The sequence below is a fragment of the Ambystoma mexicanum genome, chromosome 2p (assembly GCF_040938575.1).
Source record: "Ambystoma mexicanum isolate Mex_15411 chromosome 2p, UKY_AmexF1_1, whole genome shotgun sequence".
NCBI lineage: Eukaryota > Metazoa > Chordata > Amphibia > Caudata > Ambystomatidae > Ambystoma > Ambystoma mexicanum.
In genome coordinates, this window is record NC_090923.1 from 143,867,565 (window position 1) to 143,888,862 (window position 21,298).

General features: G+C 44.9%; 1 protein-coding gene across 1 annotated transcript in view; it reads left to right on the forward strand.

Moving 5' to 3' along the window:
• TXNRD3 (thioredoxin reductase 3) overlaps positions 1–21,298 on the forward strand; it is a 311,226-nt gene that overhangs the window by 67,833 nt on the left and 222,095 nt on the right. Inside the window, exon 4 of the mRNA XM_069643385.1 lies at positions 4,968–5,075. Within this exon, the coding sequence (XP_069499486.1) occupies positions 4,968–5,075 (108 nt within the window). The remainder of the gene's footprint in view (positions 1–4,967; positions 5,076–21,298) is intronic.

Here is a 21,298-nt window from a genome sequence, read left to right on the forward strand (position 1 = left end):
TTTACTACATTGTGCTTAGTTATGAGATATTTCTACTCAGTAGTAGGGGTACCTAAAGTAATCTGCGGCCCATAATGTCTAGGGTCGAATTGCACAGTGGCACCCATATATACACACACCACCTAGGCATGTAATGGCGTGTATTTGCAAAAACAAGGGAACGTCTGGTACCTTTTGTGTAGATACTGCTTCTAGATTCACACAATCCCTTTTGAATCCTGCTCGGATTTATGGAAAACCTAACCGTGCATGTTCCCACTTCTATAACCAGTCCTCCAAAAGATTGCGTTTCCTTAAGCACTTTTTGCCTTCGGCCCAGGACATTACTGAGGAACCACACCCTCCCATAAATCGGAGTTGGTTTAGTTCTCTTTTTCAGAGCGCATTTGCAAAAATTGGCAAATTCAGACTTCTGGCATACAGCTCCTCCCAAACTTTGTGGGGGGGAGGTCTAGGGAAATGAACATGAGTGCTTTGCCATCTGTGCCTTCTTGGTAGGGCTTCAGCATGCCGACATGACAGTGTGGAAGACTCTGTAGTCCGATTAATGCAATGGCATGCTTTTGGTCCTTGCACACTTTGGCCAGAAGCACAAGCCAAGGGTTTGGCAAGTAAAATAAAGAAACTCTATTTATGGAAGCCACTAGTTGTTGAAACGGATGAATCTTCACTCAAAAAGCAACCAAATGTTCCTCCCTCTGGCCCAGAGAGTTCACGCCTCTTAAAGTAGGAATGCACTTCTTCATGAAAGGAAACGGCAGGTTACCCCAGGACAGACAGACAGACAGACTGACGGAAGGTGAGGGGAGGAGTCCTTTGTCTTTGTAGACCCAGGGCCTTGGCCTACAAAAGAGCAGCCATGTCATCTTTAAATCGGTCAACCATAAAGAAGCAGAAGGGGAGTATGGAGGTGGGCCTGTACTAAGCTACAAAATCTATACCCATCTCTGTTTAGAAATGCTAAACTGAATTGGGTTTAGTATGTGATTACATGTTACGCTACACCATGTTTTAAGCTGTAGAAACATGTTTGTAATGTCTTGCTCTGTCTGGATCAAAGTGTTCTTTTCCAAAAGCTAAATAAATATTACTAGAATCTAGCCGAGTGCTACTGTATGTACTCATCCACGCCTTTTGGTTGTGGGGGCGGAAGAATATGTAATTCCCCTTTTTTATACTAGCTGGTTAGGTCATTATTTGCTTTAAATGTATCATTTTCAAGTGCTTTTGATGCAGCCATAAGACAACAGACACAAACCCCCTACACATGCATCAAAAAACAAGGGTTTCTGCATGCCTTGGCTCACCATGACACCGTGGAAGACTCAGTCTGGCCTTAAGCACTTTGAGCACAAGCCTAGGGGTTTGGTGTCCATGGAAACCCTTTTCAAGGAGCTTTTGCAAATCTCGCCAATTCGGATTTCTGAAATAACCCCTCCCAAATGTTTGGAGGGGGGTGGGGGGGGGGGGAATAAGTGAAAGTGCTTTGCCACATGAGTTTTCTTGGACATGACTTCATGCCGAGGCTCACCATGCGCCGTCATTTCCAGACATGCCCCCCTTGTGCTGAGCGGATCTCCCCAGCTATTTCTCCTCTTGGTACTGCGCCCCGTAGAGTCCCATGATCAATTTGGTCCAATTGTACAAGCTCCTCTTCCTTCTGCTGCCTTCTGAAGCATCTAATCTATCCCTCGCCCTCATCCCCACGATCTACCCAACTTTGCCTCTCCCTAACACTACTGAATGTGTTGTCATACTCCTCCTTAGCACCCAGGAGGCGCTATACAAATGCAAGGTAACGTAACATTGTTTATCGTGGCCACTTTCTGGTGTTGGCTCGACCAAAAAGTTTGCAGTTTGTTCTTAACATGGTATATCTATTCAAATCCAATCAATACCTGAGTGGTTAAAGGACCTAACAATTGGGAGAGCTGGGGAATATTGAAAAGCCTGCCATTACACGTATGAAGCCAGAGCCCTAAATTTAAACGCCTACTAAATGTACATATTTGGGTGCTTTTTTGGTAAAGAAGCAATCTCCCTGGGTATAAACCAATGCTGTAGCCGCCTCCCTTCCACTCGGGTAGCCTTATCGGTGTTCGAACTGGGTAGCCTTATCGGTGTTCGAACTGCATAGAACACCCACCTACAACTATTTTGTTATTCTGGTTACTGTTCTATTGTGATGCAGTTGTGACTGAGTCGGCATTAGAATACATGATTCTTCATCTTTCAGGTCCTGATTGGCCAGCAGCATTGCAGCCGTTGTTTTTAAAACCATTTCAGAATCCATAGGTCTGGTAGATCTTTCGCCACAGCCTTAAATTAGTAACCGAATTTGGAAACCCTCTGGCTGCTTTAGACTCCGGATATTCTGAGGAATGATGTATTGCCTTGTTTATACACTGGGCTAGTGAACCAGGTTTCTTTCTGACTTCTTCAATGTTATCTGTGCCACTCTGGATCTCCCAGCTTGATGGCTAGAACAGCTGTGTATCAACATATAATGGTGCAATCGATGTTTAATATGTGCTGGCGTTTCCATGTATTGGGGCAAAAGCTCCGAGGATAATTTGAGGCATCCTCGGTTGAGTATCGAGGGTAGGCTATCCTGTTTAACTTGGAATTTCCAAGGCCGTGTAAGGTGTAGACTTTAAACAAATGTTGACCTTGTAGAGTCCTAAAATCTATAGAAAGGCTGCTGTTCACTTGTGCGCTGCTGTTGAATCTCAACAAGACCACAACCCTAGAATGTTCTTATCCAGTGAACAAATTGCTTCTAATATAACCTCCCACGTACCTGAACGGCAGCTTTTCACGAGCCTGATCCAAACATGCATTTGTTCCATCTGCGCCCCATTGCATGCTTCTGGGCACGTCATGTATGTTATGTCCATGATGTCCCTATTGTGTGTTGGTGAAGCATTCCCTGTGTTGGCTTGGATCTTTTGCTTGCACAGCAGGACATCGATATAGAGGGCTACGAATGTAATGATTGGTGATCAATGATACTATTGGGGGCTATAAGCTGTTTCAGTGAACCTGCCTTTGTTTGAGCGTTCCTAACCTTGATTGTTTGAAATCTGTTCGGTTTTCTGTTTCCAGGGTTAATGGAGAAATATTGACCTGCTTATCACAAGGAGCAGTGAAGGGTTTCTTCATAGGAAAGAAAAACATTGTTTTCTTTTTTGCTTTAGCTTTCATTTTGGGATGGGAAATGGGTGTCTGTCATGTTGAGGATGAAGCTTTTTTTGTAGTGCGCCTTCATTGAGTCTCAAATGCTTTTGATTGCCTTCATGCTATCAGAATGCTTGGAATGCAGCCAATAACCATTAAAATTACTGCTTTATGCTAATAGTGCTTATCCTTTGCCTACTGTAATAATGGTACGAGAATTGATCCTTCTAACAAATCCCCACTACCATGCTCCTCCATATCCAGTATCGCGAGCACTGCTTCATTCTCCCTTTGCCAATACCTCCTAGGATCATTGTTAATCTCTTGCCTATTATAATTATTGCTGCTCTCTTGTTTGAGAAATCGGCATGTGCATTTATTCCCAATCATGCTTGTCACTGTTCTGTGAGGGCCAGTGATGTGGGTCTTATTGACCAAACACTTGATTGCAATTCTTGTAATGCAGCGTTTGGCTCCTAGATATCAATATTCCCCAGACGCCATTAAAATGGTTATGCTTGCTTGGCCACTCCATACATTCGTAAAGTGGGGAAGTAATAGCAGTGTTTGGCAGGGAATTGTTTTGCAGGTCTGCTTTCACATATGGAAACTAGTAGTGGGGAGTGAAGTTCTATCTGGTTCAGTTATTTTAGGCAGTCTATTCCCCACTTGCACATCCAAAGGGCGATTCTCAAAAGCTCACAAGGGAGCTGTAAACAGAATCTAAAGTTCAATTAATTCCCAATGAAAGGAGTTGCGAACGAAAAACGTGCTTATGACGTTCATTGTGAAACTTGTTAAACTGTTTGTTTCAAACCAACAATAAATATACCCTACACTCACTTGAGACCCAAGTCCCTTTTAATTCTTGTTGCGCCTCACATCTTTCTTTAGCTGTTGATGCCAAACATTTTGCTGGGTCATGCTTACTAAACCAAAATAGTTATAGCATTTAAGTGTGCAATCACCATTCCTTTTAACTGCCCTCCTGCACAAAGTCTGCTTGATGGCTTGCCCTGATAATCGAAGCCAATTGTGTTGCTGAATGTGGGATTCTGATGACTCATCTTGTTAAGGCTGCTGTTGGTTAGTTTAGAAGGTGTGACTTTAAGAATGCGATTTACTTCCATAGTTCAAACATTACTTTTGACACCGTGTGCAACTCTAGACCAACCTCCGAATGTGCCATTCGTTTTGGGAGTGTCATACTTTCTTTATAATATTAAAACCTAGAACCTTTCTTTGGTAATGGATACGTTTTAATTGGCCGCTATACTAAGGTCCCTGTTCATTCTAAAACCGCAAAGCTTTTAGTCTTAGCTTTTCTGCCTAGTTCACATTATGTGATCAGTCTTGTTCTTTCTCCAATACTGATGGTGTACAGCTCACTGAGAAAAGTACTGGATCATGATGTGAAGTAGCACTATATATATATATATATATATATTTTAAAGGGGAAACTAGAGCTGGGTTCCACCATGGTGCATGCCATGGTACTGCCCACCAGTCCTTTTTCATGAAGACTGGCAGGAGCATCTCGGAGGAGGTGCACGTTTTGAGTAGAGCATCAGTGGCCCCAAAAGGAAAGCTCTCGGGATGGATAGATGGGGATCTTGGGATGGATGGATGGATAACTTGGCGGCTATGTATGTCGGGATGGAGCTAATCTTGTGTGATCCAGTGTATTTGTAAAATGAAGCATGTAATACTAACTGACATCTACATTATTTACTGTATTGAAAGTGATCTACTCTGTTTTAAGTTATCCTTTTTTTTTTAAATTTCCATAGGCTCATCGGAATGGTTCACTACAACAACTGTTGGAAGAAGGCAAAGTCGTCTATGATTATGATCTTATAGTCATCGGTGGTGGCTCAGGGGGTCTTGCATGTTCAAAGGTATGGATACATTTATTTAATTTTAATGTGATATAGTGTTGTAAACAAACTTTACACAAATCAATAAAAAAACAATTATTCCTTAAAGGATAGTTCCGGGACTTTTTTTTTAATTGTCTCTACGGTTCGGCCATGTGTTTTTAAGCATAACTCGGTAGATCGTAGAAAACTTTCCTATGGACCTTACCCGACTTTTCGTCCATTAACGCACTCGAAATCAGCCGCCATTTTCTGATAATCCTATCATTTCCCCCCATCGCCCTGGCTCACCTGCTTTTGTGGCACTAAATCAAATCCCCCGCCCCTGAAACAGACTTTATCAAAACATTCATATTCCCCGCCTCTATCCGTGACGTGACTGAGCTGCGTAGGCAAACGCGCCCAGGCGTCTTCTACGCGACTCCACACAGAACCCGGAAATCAACACAGATGAGCTCACACAACACAGCGCGCCACAATTGGGAATATGAAACTGTACTTTTAAATTAAACCGCAAGATTGTAAATTTGGTAAAGTACATTTATTTGACATCAAATGTTTTGAGAATATTCAGCGATTTGCATTTTTATTTGCTCTCGATCCAAAATAGTTCGTCTTGAGGCAAGCGATGTTCGTGTGCAGTACACAGGGTGTTGGTTTACGATAAAATAAGCTCTTCGGTCGCACTGATAATCGCATGGCTGTTCCAACAACGAGGCACTAGGCCACCACAACGGTCTGTATGTTGCATCTAGCCGTTAGTACCGCGTAAGGGCATACTTGTACTTGGCGATCGTCCCATAAAATGGTCAGGGTGGTAACGTTGTTCACGCGGAGAAGCAGCTGGCGGTTAAAAAAGCCATCCGCCGGTGTCTGGTACTCGTGACACATACAATAATGAATGATGTACCTGTTTGAAAAACATAAAAAATGAAATTAGTCTCACCATCAGATCTTTATTAAAATTATTCATTTTATATATTAGGTCGGGAAATTATTTCATAGCTAGGACAGTGCAACTGGGTATTATACGTCAAGGGGGGGCTGTAGGATACTGAGACAGTCCCCAGTGCAGGGGTTGACAGGGAGGCAGTGCAGGTGGAGAGTGGAAGGGCCCAGGACCGAGGTCGCAGACAGTGGACCAGTTGTAGCAGGGGAGAGGGAGAGAGAAAGCAGAAGCAAAGAGGAAGGTTTTGAAGTGCTTCCGTAAAAGGAGATGGTTCTCCTCAAGATATTGCGCAGTACAAAACAATATGCCACATAGAACGAACAAGTACAACTTAACCCGTCTTTAAAGCTACTGTATAGTAATTAAATTGCGGTATAAACTCATCTAAAGAGTTACTTACATTATATTTGCATTTTCCATTGTGTCTGTGCGTAGGGCAGCCCCGAAATACCACTCCTTCTATGTCGACGTTATTTCTTCTAATGAACGAACATTAAATGGCTTTCGTTTCTGAAATTATATTCATTATCGTTTCTTACGTTATTGCCCCACACCCCCAAAAAGAAGTCTTTCGGGATGGTCCCGGCCTGTCAAGGTCAAATAACAATAGAACCTTATACTGAGTCGTGGGCCATTCCGGCACCCGAGCAAAAAATCAAAGCAGCTGACCTTCACTTTGAACGAGCACACATTCCTAGTTAGCTACATTCAGTGTAAGGCCATCTCACAGGACTTGAAATTTACACTCCATCTTTGCATTTTGTCTGCGTGCATTTGCAGCCCCAGAGAACCATAAATACGGAGACATTCTATATTTTTTGAAAAATGATTTATATTACTGTTTGGTTTAATTTAATGCGCAAATGAACAAGGTTGGATAGACACATTGCATGTACATTGATCAATCACTTTTATTTACACAATACATAGTTACACATATTCAATGGGCCTGCAACATGAGGAGACTCAAGAGCAAAGTCACAGGTGACACCCGGGTGGTTCGCACAACTGCACGGTGAAGGGAGGGGCAACGGTGGAGAGACACATTGCATGTACATTGATCAATCACTTTAATTTACACATTACATAGATACACATATTCAATGGGCCTGCGACATGAGGAGACTCGAGAACAGACGATCAAATTACAATCATTTAAACCGTGATGTGTATTTCTCAATGAGCTCTTCTTTAGGTGGACATGGAACAGAGGCAATGTTGGGTGGCAATGCAGTTGTCCCCTGCACAGGTTCATTCACAACTCCATGTATGTGCCTATCTAGGACATCAACAATAAGTCTCTCAATAAAGTCATATTGCATATCCTCAAACACTGGTTTGATAATCCATTGTTTACTTCTTTTAGTGAAGGCCTTATTGTAGCGAAGCGTCCCTAAAGTTCCGGTCGTCCTACTTTGTTGACGGCCAACATTATGGTTATGTGCCAAGACCGCTAGAAGAGTCCGATTTATCATGCCCTCCATGCCAAAATGCAATCGTTTTGGCCTGTACTTTAGGCACATATTGTGGAACACCTCCAAATCTCCTGTGTGGCAGAATTCCGTGAGTCCCCTCAAATCTCTTGTTATAGTTTTATCAAATACAATCTTTTCAATGGCTTTGTGAGTGGGTGATGAAGGAATCAACCACTTCTTCTTCCGTGCCTCCTCTGTGGACAAATGGCCATGTTCACAATTGTGGAAATGTTGGTTTGTGTTCCAACGGTGAACGTTGGTACAGTGTAGCATTACTGACCGCCATTTTTCCAGTAGAATTTCCAACGACCCTCCACATGTTTTTGAGCTCCACCAAAGATGGTTGCTGATTGACTTGGACCACTGTGAAATACCTTGCATATCTTTTTTTTTTTTACCTGCAGTCGACATTTTTTTTATTGATTGTTTTTGCAAGATGCCAAACGTCAAATTGGTGATTTATATTTTTGTACTCTTCTCTCATTGTCTTGGCAATTGAAACGTGTCTGTCTGTGGCTATCAGGTCGATCACCATTCCCCGCAATTGTAGTTCTTGCAATGATGCTACAAAGCCAACTTTCTCCATGGCCACGGAGGATGTACTTTGTGACACCTGCACGACCACCGAACTCACAATTTTCTTACTTTCCATGTCCTGAAAGTGGTAGGTGCAGTACTTGGCTGAAAATCCTGGGCTGTCGCACTGTCCATCACCGGCTAGCCTGAACCGTTTGCCCCCGAATGTACTATCAATAGACATTTTTTCCATTCTCCAAGCTTCGCTAATGGCTGGAAATAGATAATCGGTTTGGTATTTGTAGAACTGAGTTTTCGCAATGAAATGGATTCCCACAAACTGAAAGAAAGACTAACTTTTTAAAACTTGAACCACTAAAAAGTGCAGCCGCTGCACAAAGTAGATTGCCTGCTGGCAGTTGCCCCAGCATGGGTTGTGCAGACCATGAGAAAGGATGATATTTTGTACAGGTGGCATGTATTTTAAGGTTAGTGCCTCGAATTGCACGAGTCACATTAATCAATGGCTCCCCACATACTTCCCCACCAACCGAATGCCCACATTTCATCCGAATAATAATATCAAACAACTATCGAATACAATGAATTTGGCCTCTTTCCTTATACTGTCACTCTGCATCCCAGCTGGTTCGGCCTGTAACGTTGAGGACATGTCACTCACATGAAAGGTAGAATCTCTGATATCGTCTTCCGCTATGTTCAGTGATATTGATGGTGTTTCATTGTCGTCCACTTCATTCTCTTCCATTGCAACAGCTGTTCCTTCTCCGGCGATGGGTGAATAAAACAATTTCTTCAACTTCCTCGCGGTCTTAATTTTTGCGGGTGTGGATTCTGTGAATTGATCTCCGACTGCATCCGAACTACCAGGAGGACATTCACTATCAATGGCTGGATGTGGTATAGATCCGTTGTCAATCACTTCATATTCTTCGCATTGGCACGATGCATCTCCAGTCTCAAGTCCCTGCCAAAAGGTTTGACAAGCAACATCTCTCGTTCGCTTCACTGTCTGTGTAGATCTAGTTCGCACACCCACTCGCAACTAGAGGACAGATTGGAAAAGGGATGTTCAGTTTAAACACAACTTACAGTATTGAACTATTAACAGTGAAGAACAACATAATATAGTGACCAGGACACTAACCTTCTTTTGCTTTCTTTTCTTTGAAACCTTCTTGCCTCGAACTTCAACATCAGGACGCTGTTGCTCCGACTCGTGTGTGCATGTCTCCACTTCCTCTTGTGCCTGCAACGACTATATTTTCATAAGCACATCCATCACGCACTGAGGTCCATCGACTCCCTGAAACATAGAACTTTCATTAGTATGTATAATAATATTGAAACGACAAAATGTACTTGGGGATCAATACCCACATACATCTCAATAGCAAATCACGAATGAACGCTTTGTGTAGAACATTCAAACGACAATTATTCACGCATAGTTGATCTAGTTAGATGGAACTGTCAAGATCCATACCTCGGGCTCCTCATAGACTTCCATTGATGATATTATTGAAGATGATGCTTCAGTAACTCCCTGAAACACAGTAATTGCATTAGTATGGTTTTCTATTTTGTTAAAAAGAACATAAACTTTGTGCAGGCGTCAACGGCTTATCTAAATAGACCTGCACAAATGATCAGTTGTCTAAAATAAATAATGGATATGTAAATATGATTCGATTTGCTTGATCGTATGAAGTTTCACCACCCAGAGATCTGCATCAACTACTAGGGGTGATGTTCTTGTAGAAGCTCCGTCATCTCCCTGAAACATAGTACTTGCGTTAATAAAGAAGGAAGTATAGCGGATGTAATCACGTCATATGATTTCGCTTGATCGAACTGTCAGTATCCATACCTCGAAATGCATAAGAACATCAAGGGACGATGTAACTGCGGTGCACACTTCTGCAAGCTGTTGCGCCGACCCGTAACTGCATGCTCCCCCTTCTTCTTGGACTAATGCTCCATCGACTCCCTGAAACATAGGACTTTCATTAGTAATGAACACAATATTGAAAAAAGAAGACACATAGGAGGGCGACGACAGAAGGACATATCAATGGCTAAAAACGAAAGAAACATTGTGTGTAACAATCACGCTACAAGAATGCAAGATCTGATGATCTCCATCGATGGAACTGTCCGGAAACGTACCTCGAGCATCTGAGTGACATCAACGGTTGTCGTCAATACGTTGGACTCCTCAGCATCTCCCTGAAAGACAGTACTTGCATTATTTTGGATAACAATAATTATAACTGAAAACAAAGACTAGAGGACGAGTACAAGGGTGTACCATTAGGTAAAATAATTACACGATAAATTAAAACTATTGATTTACATGCCTAAAACAAGTCAGTGGCAGAATAGCCAAGTAAGATTACCCGATAGGCACTTGAAGTGGCTGATGACTGCAATAACGACACGGATGGAGAATCTTCCGCCTTCATTTTGAGTGGATACATAAATGGGGAAATTGTTAGCTAATGCTACACACTACCGCAAGGCGTAGAAATAAATACGTAAACTTGACTCACCAGTGGAGGGATGTGGACGAATAGTGGGAATAGCGGTTGAGAGCAATTTTCGCCTCGCTCGTGGTGTGTTCTTCTTTATTAGCAATGATGTGGAGTACATGTCTGAGCTAAAGTGCCTGCTGCAGATGCGGTATCGATCACCCCTCTTGTCCGCAAAGACTTCTAGGACTCTACTTTCAAGCTCAGACGGTGGATATCCGCAATATCGGACCCATTCTCTTATCTGATCTATTGTCTTAGGGAAAACATGCATTATAGTACCTTCAGATTTATTATGGGTCTTCGAAGGGCAACCGCCAATGGAACAGGCAGGCATTGTGGAAAGTTCTGAAAAGTAAAGATCAACAATTCTCTATGAATACCAATGTAAACTCAGAACATGTGACTAGTTCCTTGCATGTACTGTCTTGAACGAAAAGAAATTGGACGCAAAATGATTATGGTACATGGCCTTACCTTGACGAACAAACAGTTAGATGCAGGGATCAGAGTAGTTTCTTGTCGTAGAACAGGGAGCAGTTCACAGGTTGCAAACTGAGGAGTTTCCTCGAAGTGTTCACGGAAGTTCACAGAGATGAAGAGCAGATAACGGCACCTTCACGGGTTGACTAGCAAAGCGCAAAGTGCTCATTAGAAATATGAAGTGGGTTATAAAGAATTCGAAACAGGGGTGTGTTTGTGAATGAATGACGTGTATATGTCGTGGCAATATGCGGTTTGCAGGGGGCAGTCCAGCGTGAGGGGGGGATGCTTGGCAGGAGACACGGGGTCTGGAGGTAGACATGGGAACAACAACCCATGCTCTATAGACCGCTTTGAAGTGTACATGGTCTTTGGCACCTCTTGGCCTTTATCGCTCCCTGACAGCTCCACTTGGCAGCGCAAGTACCCCGGTGCGAACTGCCTTTGATAGGGCGGGGGGGGGTGTGGATTAGGGCGCTGGTCGTGCAGACAAGACTCGTTTGCCGCAGGGCCTCACCAAGGAGAGGCCATCTCACTGCATGTAAGAGGCAGGCTGAAGGATCTAGTACATGGAAGGCAGGGGGGTGAGTTTATAAATACCTCAGCCTCCCAGGAGAATATATGGGTGCAGTTCACCCTGGAGACCCTGGATGCCTAGGCAGTTAGTCAGCAGCAGGCTGGCCTGTGGTGGCAAGGCGGCACGGGCCAGAGGGGGTCATCTCTGTACCCGGTGCCCAAAAGGATGATTTATTATGATCAACCATATTGATTATTTACCTATAACCATGTTTTGTATCAATAAAATCCAACGGCCTTCCTTTTATTGCCAACGCTTGAACAAAGTGGTGTGGTAGTATTTTTGGGGGAGGAGGCAAGGCCGGGAGGCTTGATGCCAACACGCAAAATAACATGTCTGCTGCATATGGGTTCAACGGTTATGTGGATTGAAGGTGGGCGGCCAGCGTGAGGGAGGATGCTGGCCGGAGACATGTGGTGTGACAAGACAAGGCAGAGGAAGACTATTCAATGGAGACACACTAGATTCATTTAAAAAATCAAAACAACCATTGTTAAAATATATGTTGGGTTTTATTTTAGATCTTAATTTCAATTGAACATAAATAATAAACATTACACATTGTAAAGTTCCGGTTGCAGCACATCCAGGGAAAATCCGCGGTATTGTCCACTGTCGCTGGGGAAATGTTGTCTAATGGCAAGTACCGCACAGGCAGGTATTACTCTCCGAACGCGGTGTCCGAGCCTCCCGTGAAGCCACCAAGTGAAGCAACGATAGGCCACCAGCCTGTACCACCTGTGAAAATGAAAGATGCAAACTGTATTATAATGACAAAACTTTCTTATCACTGTCAATTCAGGTAAAAAATGTCATTCTGCTTTGAAAAAAATTCTAACTAGAAAATGCACAATATGGAACCAATTTACATGCATTCGAATGATATGTAGATGTAATTTTATATGTGGGAGACGACCATGACATAGTAGTGGCATCACTGACATCACAACCAGAGTATACTTACTCGTTACTCGGATTACGCGGACGAACAGTGCCGCGAAGTTCGTGCATAAGCACCATCATCATCCTCAACACGGTCCGTGAGAGGCAGGCTTCCCTGAACTCTGGCAGCTCGGTGATGCATTGCGGACTTGGCTCGCCTTCCGAAATGTAGGCCAAGCACCCGGAATTTTCACGGCAGCAGCAGTTCTCCTCCTCAGTTCGCATTAGCTCGCACCGATTGCACGTGCACCAGGTGGAGACGCCGTCCATGCGACATGGTCCAGGCTCTTCATCCGTTGACTGGTCCTCCCAACTGCCGTCCGAATCCCCATCGTTTTCGCGTGCTTGCCTTTCCAGTAGTTCTTCCTCGGTGTACTCGGGCTCGTACATGTAGGGCATTATTGTAGCCATTGTGTGGTAAAGAAAGTAAAATAATTTACAGAGATGGTACAGGTGTTCACAAGGCCTAGAAGCGGCGAAGGTAGCTGACCAGAGCACAGAAAGAGTCACAGAATACTCAAAGTAACACAGAGAGAGTAATGGAATCGTAAATCTGCTGCTGTGTGTTGTGAAACGGTGTGTTTATACTTATTGAGGAAAGAGGCGTCCTGCCATTTCCATGGCGACACTTCATTAGCTGAGGCGCAGCGATTGTTGACACGAAACGTGCTTTGGCGTTGGGAAATGGGCGGTACGCATCTGCTGATGTCAGGCTCAGGGGCGGGGGATTTGATTTAGTGCCGCAAAAGCAGGTGAGCCAGGGCGATAGGGGGAAATGATAGGATTATCAGAAAATGGCGGCTGATTTCGAGTGCGTTAATGGACGAAAAGTCGGATAAGGTCCATAGGAAAGTTTTCTACGATCTACCGATTTATGCTTAAAAACACATGGCCGAACCGTAGGGACAATAAAAAAAAGTCCCGGAACTATCCTTTAATCATATTCATCTTCAAACCTAATCATCCAAATAAGCTCATAATATGAATTCATATATTTCTTATTCCATGTAAATCATTCACCACCTCTGAGAGAAAAACAAATGAGTATCCACCAATCATAAAAAGGATACATGTACTATCCATACATATAGCTCTTATTAAGAAAAAAAGGTAAACTCAACTCCTAGAATGGGGAGGGGATAGTCCTTTTGTGTCAGAGGCAACAATCAATAGACACTGTTGGACTACTAGATTACTGTCACTCAATCTTTTCTTTGTTTAACTATACTCCACACTCTATACAATGCCGTGTGAAGACTAGCAGTCAGGTTATTTATGTACATATACCAAAACTCATCTTCCTTGATTGTAGTCCAAATTATGGACGTATCTGCCATAGTGTTTAATGTATATTGAGCCCAATATTGGGCATAACATGAGAATGTGTCTGTCAGTTTCAGGTGTGGTCCTGTTATTATAAATCCGGCAGGAACGATCAGTTTTAGGTATTGCTCGTTCAGGACCAGTCACCGCTAACACTGGGGGGTGGTTGATGCGTAATAGCAGTAGGAAGCGTCTAAGGCCATCTGACGGGCATAGATTTAAGTACCCTTGGGGCTGCTTGAATGTGTAAAGTAAATGTGAGATAAATCCATAACTATTCAAGCCCGCCAGGTGCTCATAATTGTTATGCTAGTCCCATAACTTCAGGCGCCCCCCCACATCTGAAATTTCAGGAGATCAAAATCTTTACCCCACTTGGGCGTCCATCCTATTGTCTTGAATAATGCAGTCATTTCAACAGCAAACTTAACCTGTTTGTTCCCACCAATATCCTCGCTCATAGATGCCAACAGATTAGTAGGGTTCGTATATATTTTGATATAAAGTTCCGCCCTCTTCTTCAGCGCCATGGATTTCAACGAGAACAGGCCAAGTTCCAGTCTGACGATTGCCATCGGTATCCCTTGCGGCAGTCCCAAGAGCTTCTGCCAGAACTTGCTCTCTATTATCTCAAGCCAGTCTAGATTGATACTGACCAGAGCAGGCACGTCATGTCACCAAAATGCCAGGGGTAGCAGAAGTGACATCAGTCGTGCCCCCAAGAGTGACATAGGTGTCATTTGACCACACCCCCACTTGACATCACAGGAAGTGGCATCACATAGCATAGTTTCTAAGTGCGAACTATATGGTCACGATGACCCTGTAAATTGATGTACATTACATGTAAGAATGGATCACCATATGTATCGTTAATATCAGTGCGTATTGGCCCATATCACCAAATCGCTGTGAATGCAAGCAGACGCCCAAGCCCAAACTATAATAATGTTTTAATATATAGCACTTAAGCTTAAGCACTTCATTTAGAACATCTATACATACAATATCACACAATATGTGTTGGTACTCCTTTATCAACCGAAGCAGGATGAAAGGCTGAGTTGACCTAACTTCCTGGAAGTCGAACCTGCCGATCACACACAGTCATTGTTTCGCTCACACCACACAATAAGCGCTGTACAAGAAAGTGAAACATTTTGGTCTTCTGGAAGAGTCTAGAGTCCCTCCAGCCACACTTACCTTGGTGAGCTGAGCACCGATCCTAACCTGTCCACAGGATGCCATGTGCGCCCTGGTACGCGGCCGCCTGCCAGCCTTATATAGGCTGCAGCTGTGGCTGCGCATTCCAATCCTGGCCCGGCTCCCTATGCAGCTACTGTCGCACACTCACCCGCCCTCCATTTGAAGCCATTGTTGCCTGCATGTACCCCTGCAGACAGAACATTCTTGAGCACGCTGGAATTGAAAGGACTGGGGGAGTGCCCGAAGCGGCCGCATGCATGAAAGCCTGCAATGCAGAGCTGCTCTCCATTAACGTGCGGGATGAGCGGAGTGCGCAGGCGCGCTGCATGCAAGGGCCAAGTGCGCACATGGGACTGGAGTTCAGCTTTTCAGTATCCTGCATGCACGCGCTCATGCAACGGTGGTTAAATTGTGCACTACCTGTGAAAGGGCCGCCTGTTTCTACCTGTGTGCCTTCTCTGCCAGGCGGTGCACTGCCCTGCCCTGTCCATATGTCTCAAGCTGTGCTCGTCCCTCGCTGGCTGTTTGGCCGTTCACTTGTCCATTGCCTGATCTCTGTGTACACCCCTTCCCCCACAATCAATGGGTCCTATTTCGGGTGCAAGCGAAGGATGTTTTGTGCATCGCAGAAAACGTGCACATAAACAAATGTGCACGTTGGAGATGTACTCGTGCAAAGAAAAGGCGCTAACTAGTTAAAACAGCCAGCGAATGAGGAGGAAAGTGCGCCCAGCCCTAAACGCGTGACCAGCCGCTCCCTCTTCACTTCTGAAGATTTTCCACTGATCCCTGCCCTCGCCCATGCCTGTCCTCTCACTGCTTCCCTGCCTCAGCCCCGGACGAGCTATGGTTGGTAAGCAACCATAGCTAGAGTAATAGACCTGAAGGCACTGAGGCGCTGCGCGGGTGCCTTCAGGTCTACTCGACCTATGGTTGCTTAGCAACCATAGCTCATCCAGGCCCACCGCCCAGCTCTCTGCTTCCTCTGGCCAGGCTTGGGGTCGGTGGCGTCGGGAGCTTGCTTGTTTTTTTTAAATAGTTTGTAGCAAACTATTTATATATAAAAAAAGAAAATATGCAAGCGCCAGGCAGGAGGTTGCAGATTTATGTCGGAGGTCGCTCCTGCGACTTCTGGCGACCCCCTTTTGACATCCCTGGACCAGATTCTCTAATCCATAGATTACCATGGGCACCAAGCATTGAATGTATAACTGGCGTGCTGCCCAAATAGAGTAGCTGCTCTGATTCCGGGAGAATTGACAGATCATTGCGGTTAATTGGGCGGCTTTTATGTTACGGTTTTGGCAACAGGTATCAGAATTTTTCTTGGAGTCAAATTCTACCCTCAGATATCCATATGCATGGGTTTATTGTATTTCGTGGCACCTAACATTCATACGGGGGCGGCTGGTTTTCCCATACGCGTATAGAATTCAGTTTTATCGTAATTTATTACTAAATCATTTAATTCCGTGTATTCCCATAACCGCTCGTAATAATCCGCGGCATGTATGGTCGAAAATAATCAGAGCATCTGCGTAAGCCATAACCAAGCAATGCTGGGTGCCCAATTTAGGAGGACAGTTATGAGTAGCTCGAATACATTCTGGGATGTCCGATACAAACAAGTTGTATAATGTTGGAGCAGTCACACATCCCTGCTTTACCCCTTATGTTTTGTGGGCCTAGTAATTGTTTCTCCCCCGTCGAGTCCGAGCTGCACTGTGGTATTACAATGTAGACGCTGTAGGTAATGGAGCAACCCCTCGGGGCATGCCATTCCCCTCCGCTTATCCAGTTTCTCTCGGACTACGTCGAAGGCCACCTTGAAGTCAATATATAATGCGTACAAGGGGGGATTATTTGGTTGAAGTGCTTTCTCTCAAGCTATTCATAACAAGTAAATTATGAGTGGTTGAATATCTGGTTCTAAATCCACTCTGAAAGCGGTCCAGCACCCCTGTGCCCTCTGCCCAAGTTTGTAGTTTCTGCAATAATAAAGAGGCAAACATTTTACCGAAACAGTCTAGCATAGACAGTAGTCTATAGTTTCCCAGATCCGATCTGTTCCCCTTTTTAAATACAGGCACTAATATTGCAGTCTGCCAGGATTCAGGGATTCTCTCCTCTTTAAGCACCTTTTTCAATCAGAATTTTCAGTAAATTCACAGAGAAAGTAGGATTAATTTTTCATGACCGCATTCGAAAGACCATTAGGTCCCGGTGCGCGGGTGGCTTTAAGTTTGCAGATTTTGTCTGAGTGCTTCCAAATTTACTGAGAAGGGGGGGGGGTGGTGGGGAACCTGTTTGACCATAGTTGACGCTTTGTTCGTCTCCACCATAACGTTTCTCAAGGAACCCCACCCATTCGTCAGCATTTATGGGGTTGATTTGAGCGGTTCCACTTCTCCCTCGCACCTCCCCCAACATAGCCCAGATATTCCGCATGTTTCTGGAGCAGATAACTTTAATGGTCTTTTGCCAACATTCAAGTTTTTTTTGTTCTTTTCCTTTGTTTAGACCAGGACCTATGTCGGTTCTTCAGTTTTCATTTTTTTTTCTTTTTTTTTAAAAAAACATTTATTTTCAATGATAACGGTCAAAAGGGAAAGAAAAACCACAAAAGCATAAAAAACCAATTAACAAAAAAATAAACCTTCCAACAGGGTGCATCTTGATTGACAAGCAGACATCTTAACGTGAGTTGGTCACAGTATTCACTTTGCTTACCCCCCCTTAACTCGAGCTTTGCTCTCCCGCGTCCTACGCTTTAGTATCTTTTAGAGGTTCCTCTTCCTCTGTGTCCTCAGAGGAGTCTTGTTCATTTGGCCCACCTTGGGTAGTCCCATACAGTGTGATCACTAGATGTCTCCAGACCATCAGTTTGTTTCTTCCTCTCACCCCCAGCCCCCCACCCACTAGCCGTTTCATAAAATACTGCGGTTTCCACCTCTGCCCATTTTTGGAGGTCCTGCCACCACACCTCTATCTTGGGCCTTTGGCTTGCCTTCCAGCCCATGGCTATTCTACGCTTGGTTAATGTGTAAGCCAGTTCCTTAAGTTTAACATGTTTCAGGTTGCGAGGTCTTGTGAAGCTCCCCATCATACATGCCTACACTGATTCTACGACATCCAACTTTATTCCTTTCTCGGACAATCGATGGGCAATTTTCCCCCCAGAATTTCGCTACCTCCGGGTATGCCCAGAACATGTGTACCATCCCGGCATTCTCTTCCCCACATTTAGGGCACCTTTATGTTTCTGCGCTCTTAAATCTGGCGATCCTCTGGGGGGGTCATATATGCCCTGTGAGTTACATATAATTGGATCTGCTGCCATTCCTGGATACTTTTTTGTGGTATCCTTGGGCCCTTTCCCACTGTCCATCATGCATGGGTGCTCCCACTTCTTTTTCCCAGTCCCTTTTCACATTTGTTACCTCCTTGGCCGCCCTGGACATTAAAAGTTCATAAATTCGGGAACCTTCATGCTCCCCCCCCCCCCCCCCTCCGAGATATCCTAGATTGTTTCTATGGCCTCGTCGGGTTGCTCCCCAAGCACCATTCCAGGCCATAATTCTCTCACCCTCCGCACCACTCTGGTGTAGGTAATGTGTTGTCCCGCGTGCATTCCGGTTTCCTCTATCAGCGCCTCGAGTTCTATGACCTTCCCCTCGTGCCACCTGTCTCCCAGTGTAGTGATACCCACCGATTCCCAGTGTCTTGGGATAGACCTTTCCTAATTGCTCATCCACCCCCGATAGTGCCACTAACGGCATCTGCTGGTAACATGGAGTCGTGTTTCCCATAGCCCGACAAGCCTTGTGCCATACTCCCCATCCCAGTTTCAGCAACCTCTATCGCCCCCTTAGTTCTGACTTGGGGAAACATATCATTACTTCCAGGAAAAACTGGGCGCATTCAGACCATAGCAATCTAGACTCAGCTGTGGTATCCCCGTCAGCCATTTAGCCACATACTGTAATTGGCTAGCCAGGTAGTAGAGCTCAAAGTTCGGCAATTTTATACCCCCTCGATCGTACGTATTCTGCAGTTTCCATAAGGCTATCCTGTTCCTAGTGTTATGTCATATGAAACCTCTGCACAGGCTCTGTAATTTCCCAAAGAATCGCTTGGGTATCGTATAGGGGATATTCACAAAAAAGTGTAGTAGCCTGGGTAGTGCTACCATCTTCAACAGTGCCACCCTCCCTACCATGGCAAGGGGGAGCTTCGCCCAGAATCTCATGCTCTTGTCCAAGTTAACCACTGCCTTGTCTGTTTTGTGTCTGTGTGTTCTTCTTTCACCTTGTGATAAATATCTACCCTGAAGGTACTGGTCTTCCAGGGTATCGGCAACACTGGTAGGTTCTCCTTTGGGATTCTCTTATATCAACCCAGGGGCAACAAGCTCGACTTAATGGGGTTTACCGCTATCCCAGAGTGCGGCTCGAATCGCTCCAGCACATCAGGACATATTGCAAGTTTTCCTCTGGGTATCTCTGGTATAGCAGTATGTCGTCTGCATGCAGTGAAATGAGGTGCCGACCTCCCTTTAGTATAAATTCCCACAGGTTCGTATTGTTGTCTAAGGTATATTGCAAGGGGTTCTAATGTGAAGATGTACAGCATCGGGGACCAAGGACATCCCTGTCTGGTACCCCTGCCAAGCTGCCATTTATCCAAAATAGTCGCCCCTGTTTTGACTCTGGCTAGCGGGGAGCTATACAATAGTTCTACCCATTTCAGGTACACGGGCCCAATTCCGTATTCCTTCAAGGCCGCCATCAGCCATGGCCATCTGACTGAGTGAAATGCCTTCACCGCGTCTAGTGAGGCAATGGCCACTTCTTGCGCATCCCCTTCAGTTTGTTCTATGACTCTGTGGAGACGCCTAAGATTATCGCATTTGCTTCTATGTGGTACGTATCCGGTCTGGATGTATGAGTTTGCCTATGACTTGTCTGTCTGTTTGCCAGCACAGCCGTAAGGATCTTGCTATTCTGCTTTAACATGGATAGCGCCTTATATGATCTGCAATCTGTGCTTATTGGGCTTGAGAAGTGGAATAATAATTGACTCTCTGAGGGACTAGTCTCCCTATCTCCAACGCTTCGTTCAGCATAACCAGCAATGGGGGTGGGGGGGGGAGCACTTCTGTACTCTGTGCGTTTTTATAGAATTCACTAGGTAGTCCGTCAGTTCCTGGGGCCTTGCTAGTGGGTAGTCCCTTAACTACTGCTTTCAGTTCCTCCAGTGTGATCGGGGCTTCCTGTTCCTCCCTCTCTTCTGCGCTCAACTTCAGCAGACCTATATCTTCTAATATTGCCTTCATCTCACTCACCCCTCCTCCCTCCACGTCTTGGTACAATTGTTGGTAGATTTTGAGGAACCTCTCATTCACTCCTTCTTGGGTGTCTAGTATTTGATCGTTCTCCCCCATTATTTCTCTGACTGACCTGGGCGCTTCTTTTTTTGTACAGCCATGCCGGCAGCAGCCTGGTTTATCACTACCCGCATGTTGTCTGTGTATTTCTTAGAATTCAGGTTGCATAGTCTCTCCCAATGTTTCCCACACTCTTGCTGTAAATTACCTACAGCTTTGGCGACCCACCGGGGAGCTGTCTCCCTTCTTCATGATTGACTTTAGCTCTTTCTCAGCCTTTTGTAGTTCCCGGACAATGCCCCCCTGGAGCCCTTTGGAGTTGGATATGGCTGATTCCCCCCCCCCCCCCACCACCACCACCACCTTAAATGCCCGCTGATTTTACACTTCCATTGTTCTTTTTCGAAATATTCTATATCCTCCCTCAAGTCCTCTCTAAACGCTGTGTCCTTCAGTGCCTCAGCCCTGAGCCGCCATGTGGGGATCTTGGCTCCGGGGGGGCCGGTATTGCCATGTTGGAACCAGCGGCGAGTGGTCCGAGAGGATCCTCGCTTTGTATTCCGCCTGCACAATCTCTCCGCCCACTTCTGGTGAAGTGAACATGTAGTCTAGCCGTGTGTGTATAGGTTTCGTGGGGCCGCGTAGTGCGAGTATTGTCCGTCTTATGGGTGATGCAAACTCCATATATCTACTAGCTGAAGTTCCCCCAACAGGGTCTTCAAAGTTCATGCGGCGGGGGTGGGTTTCCCTTGTGTCTCGTCCTATCCATCTATCCAATATGGTTCCAGTGTGCAGTTAAAGGCCCCTCCCCATATAACTACGCCTCCCAGGTACG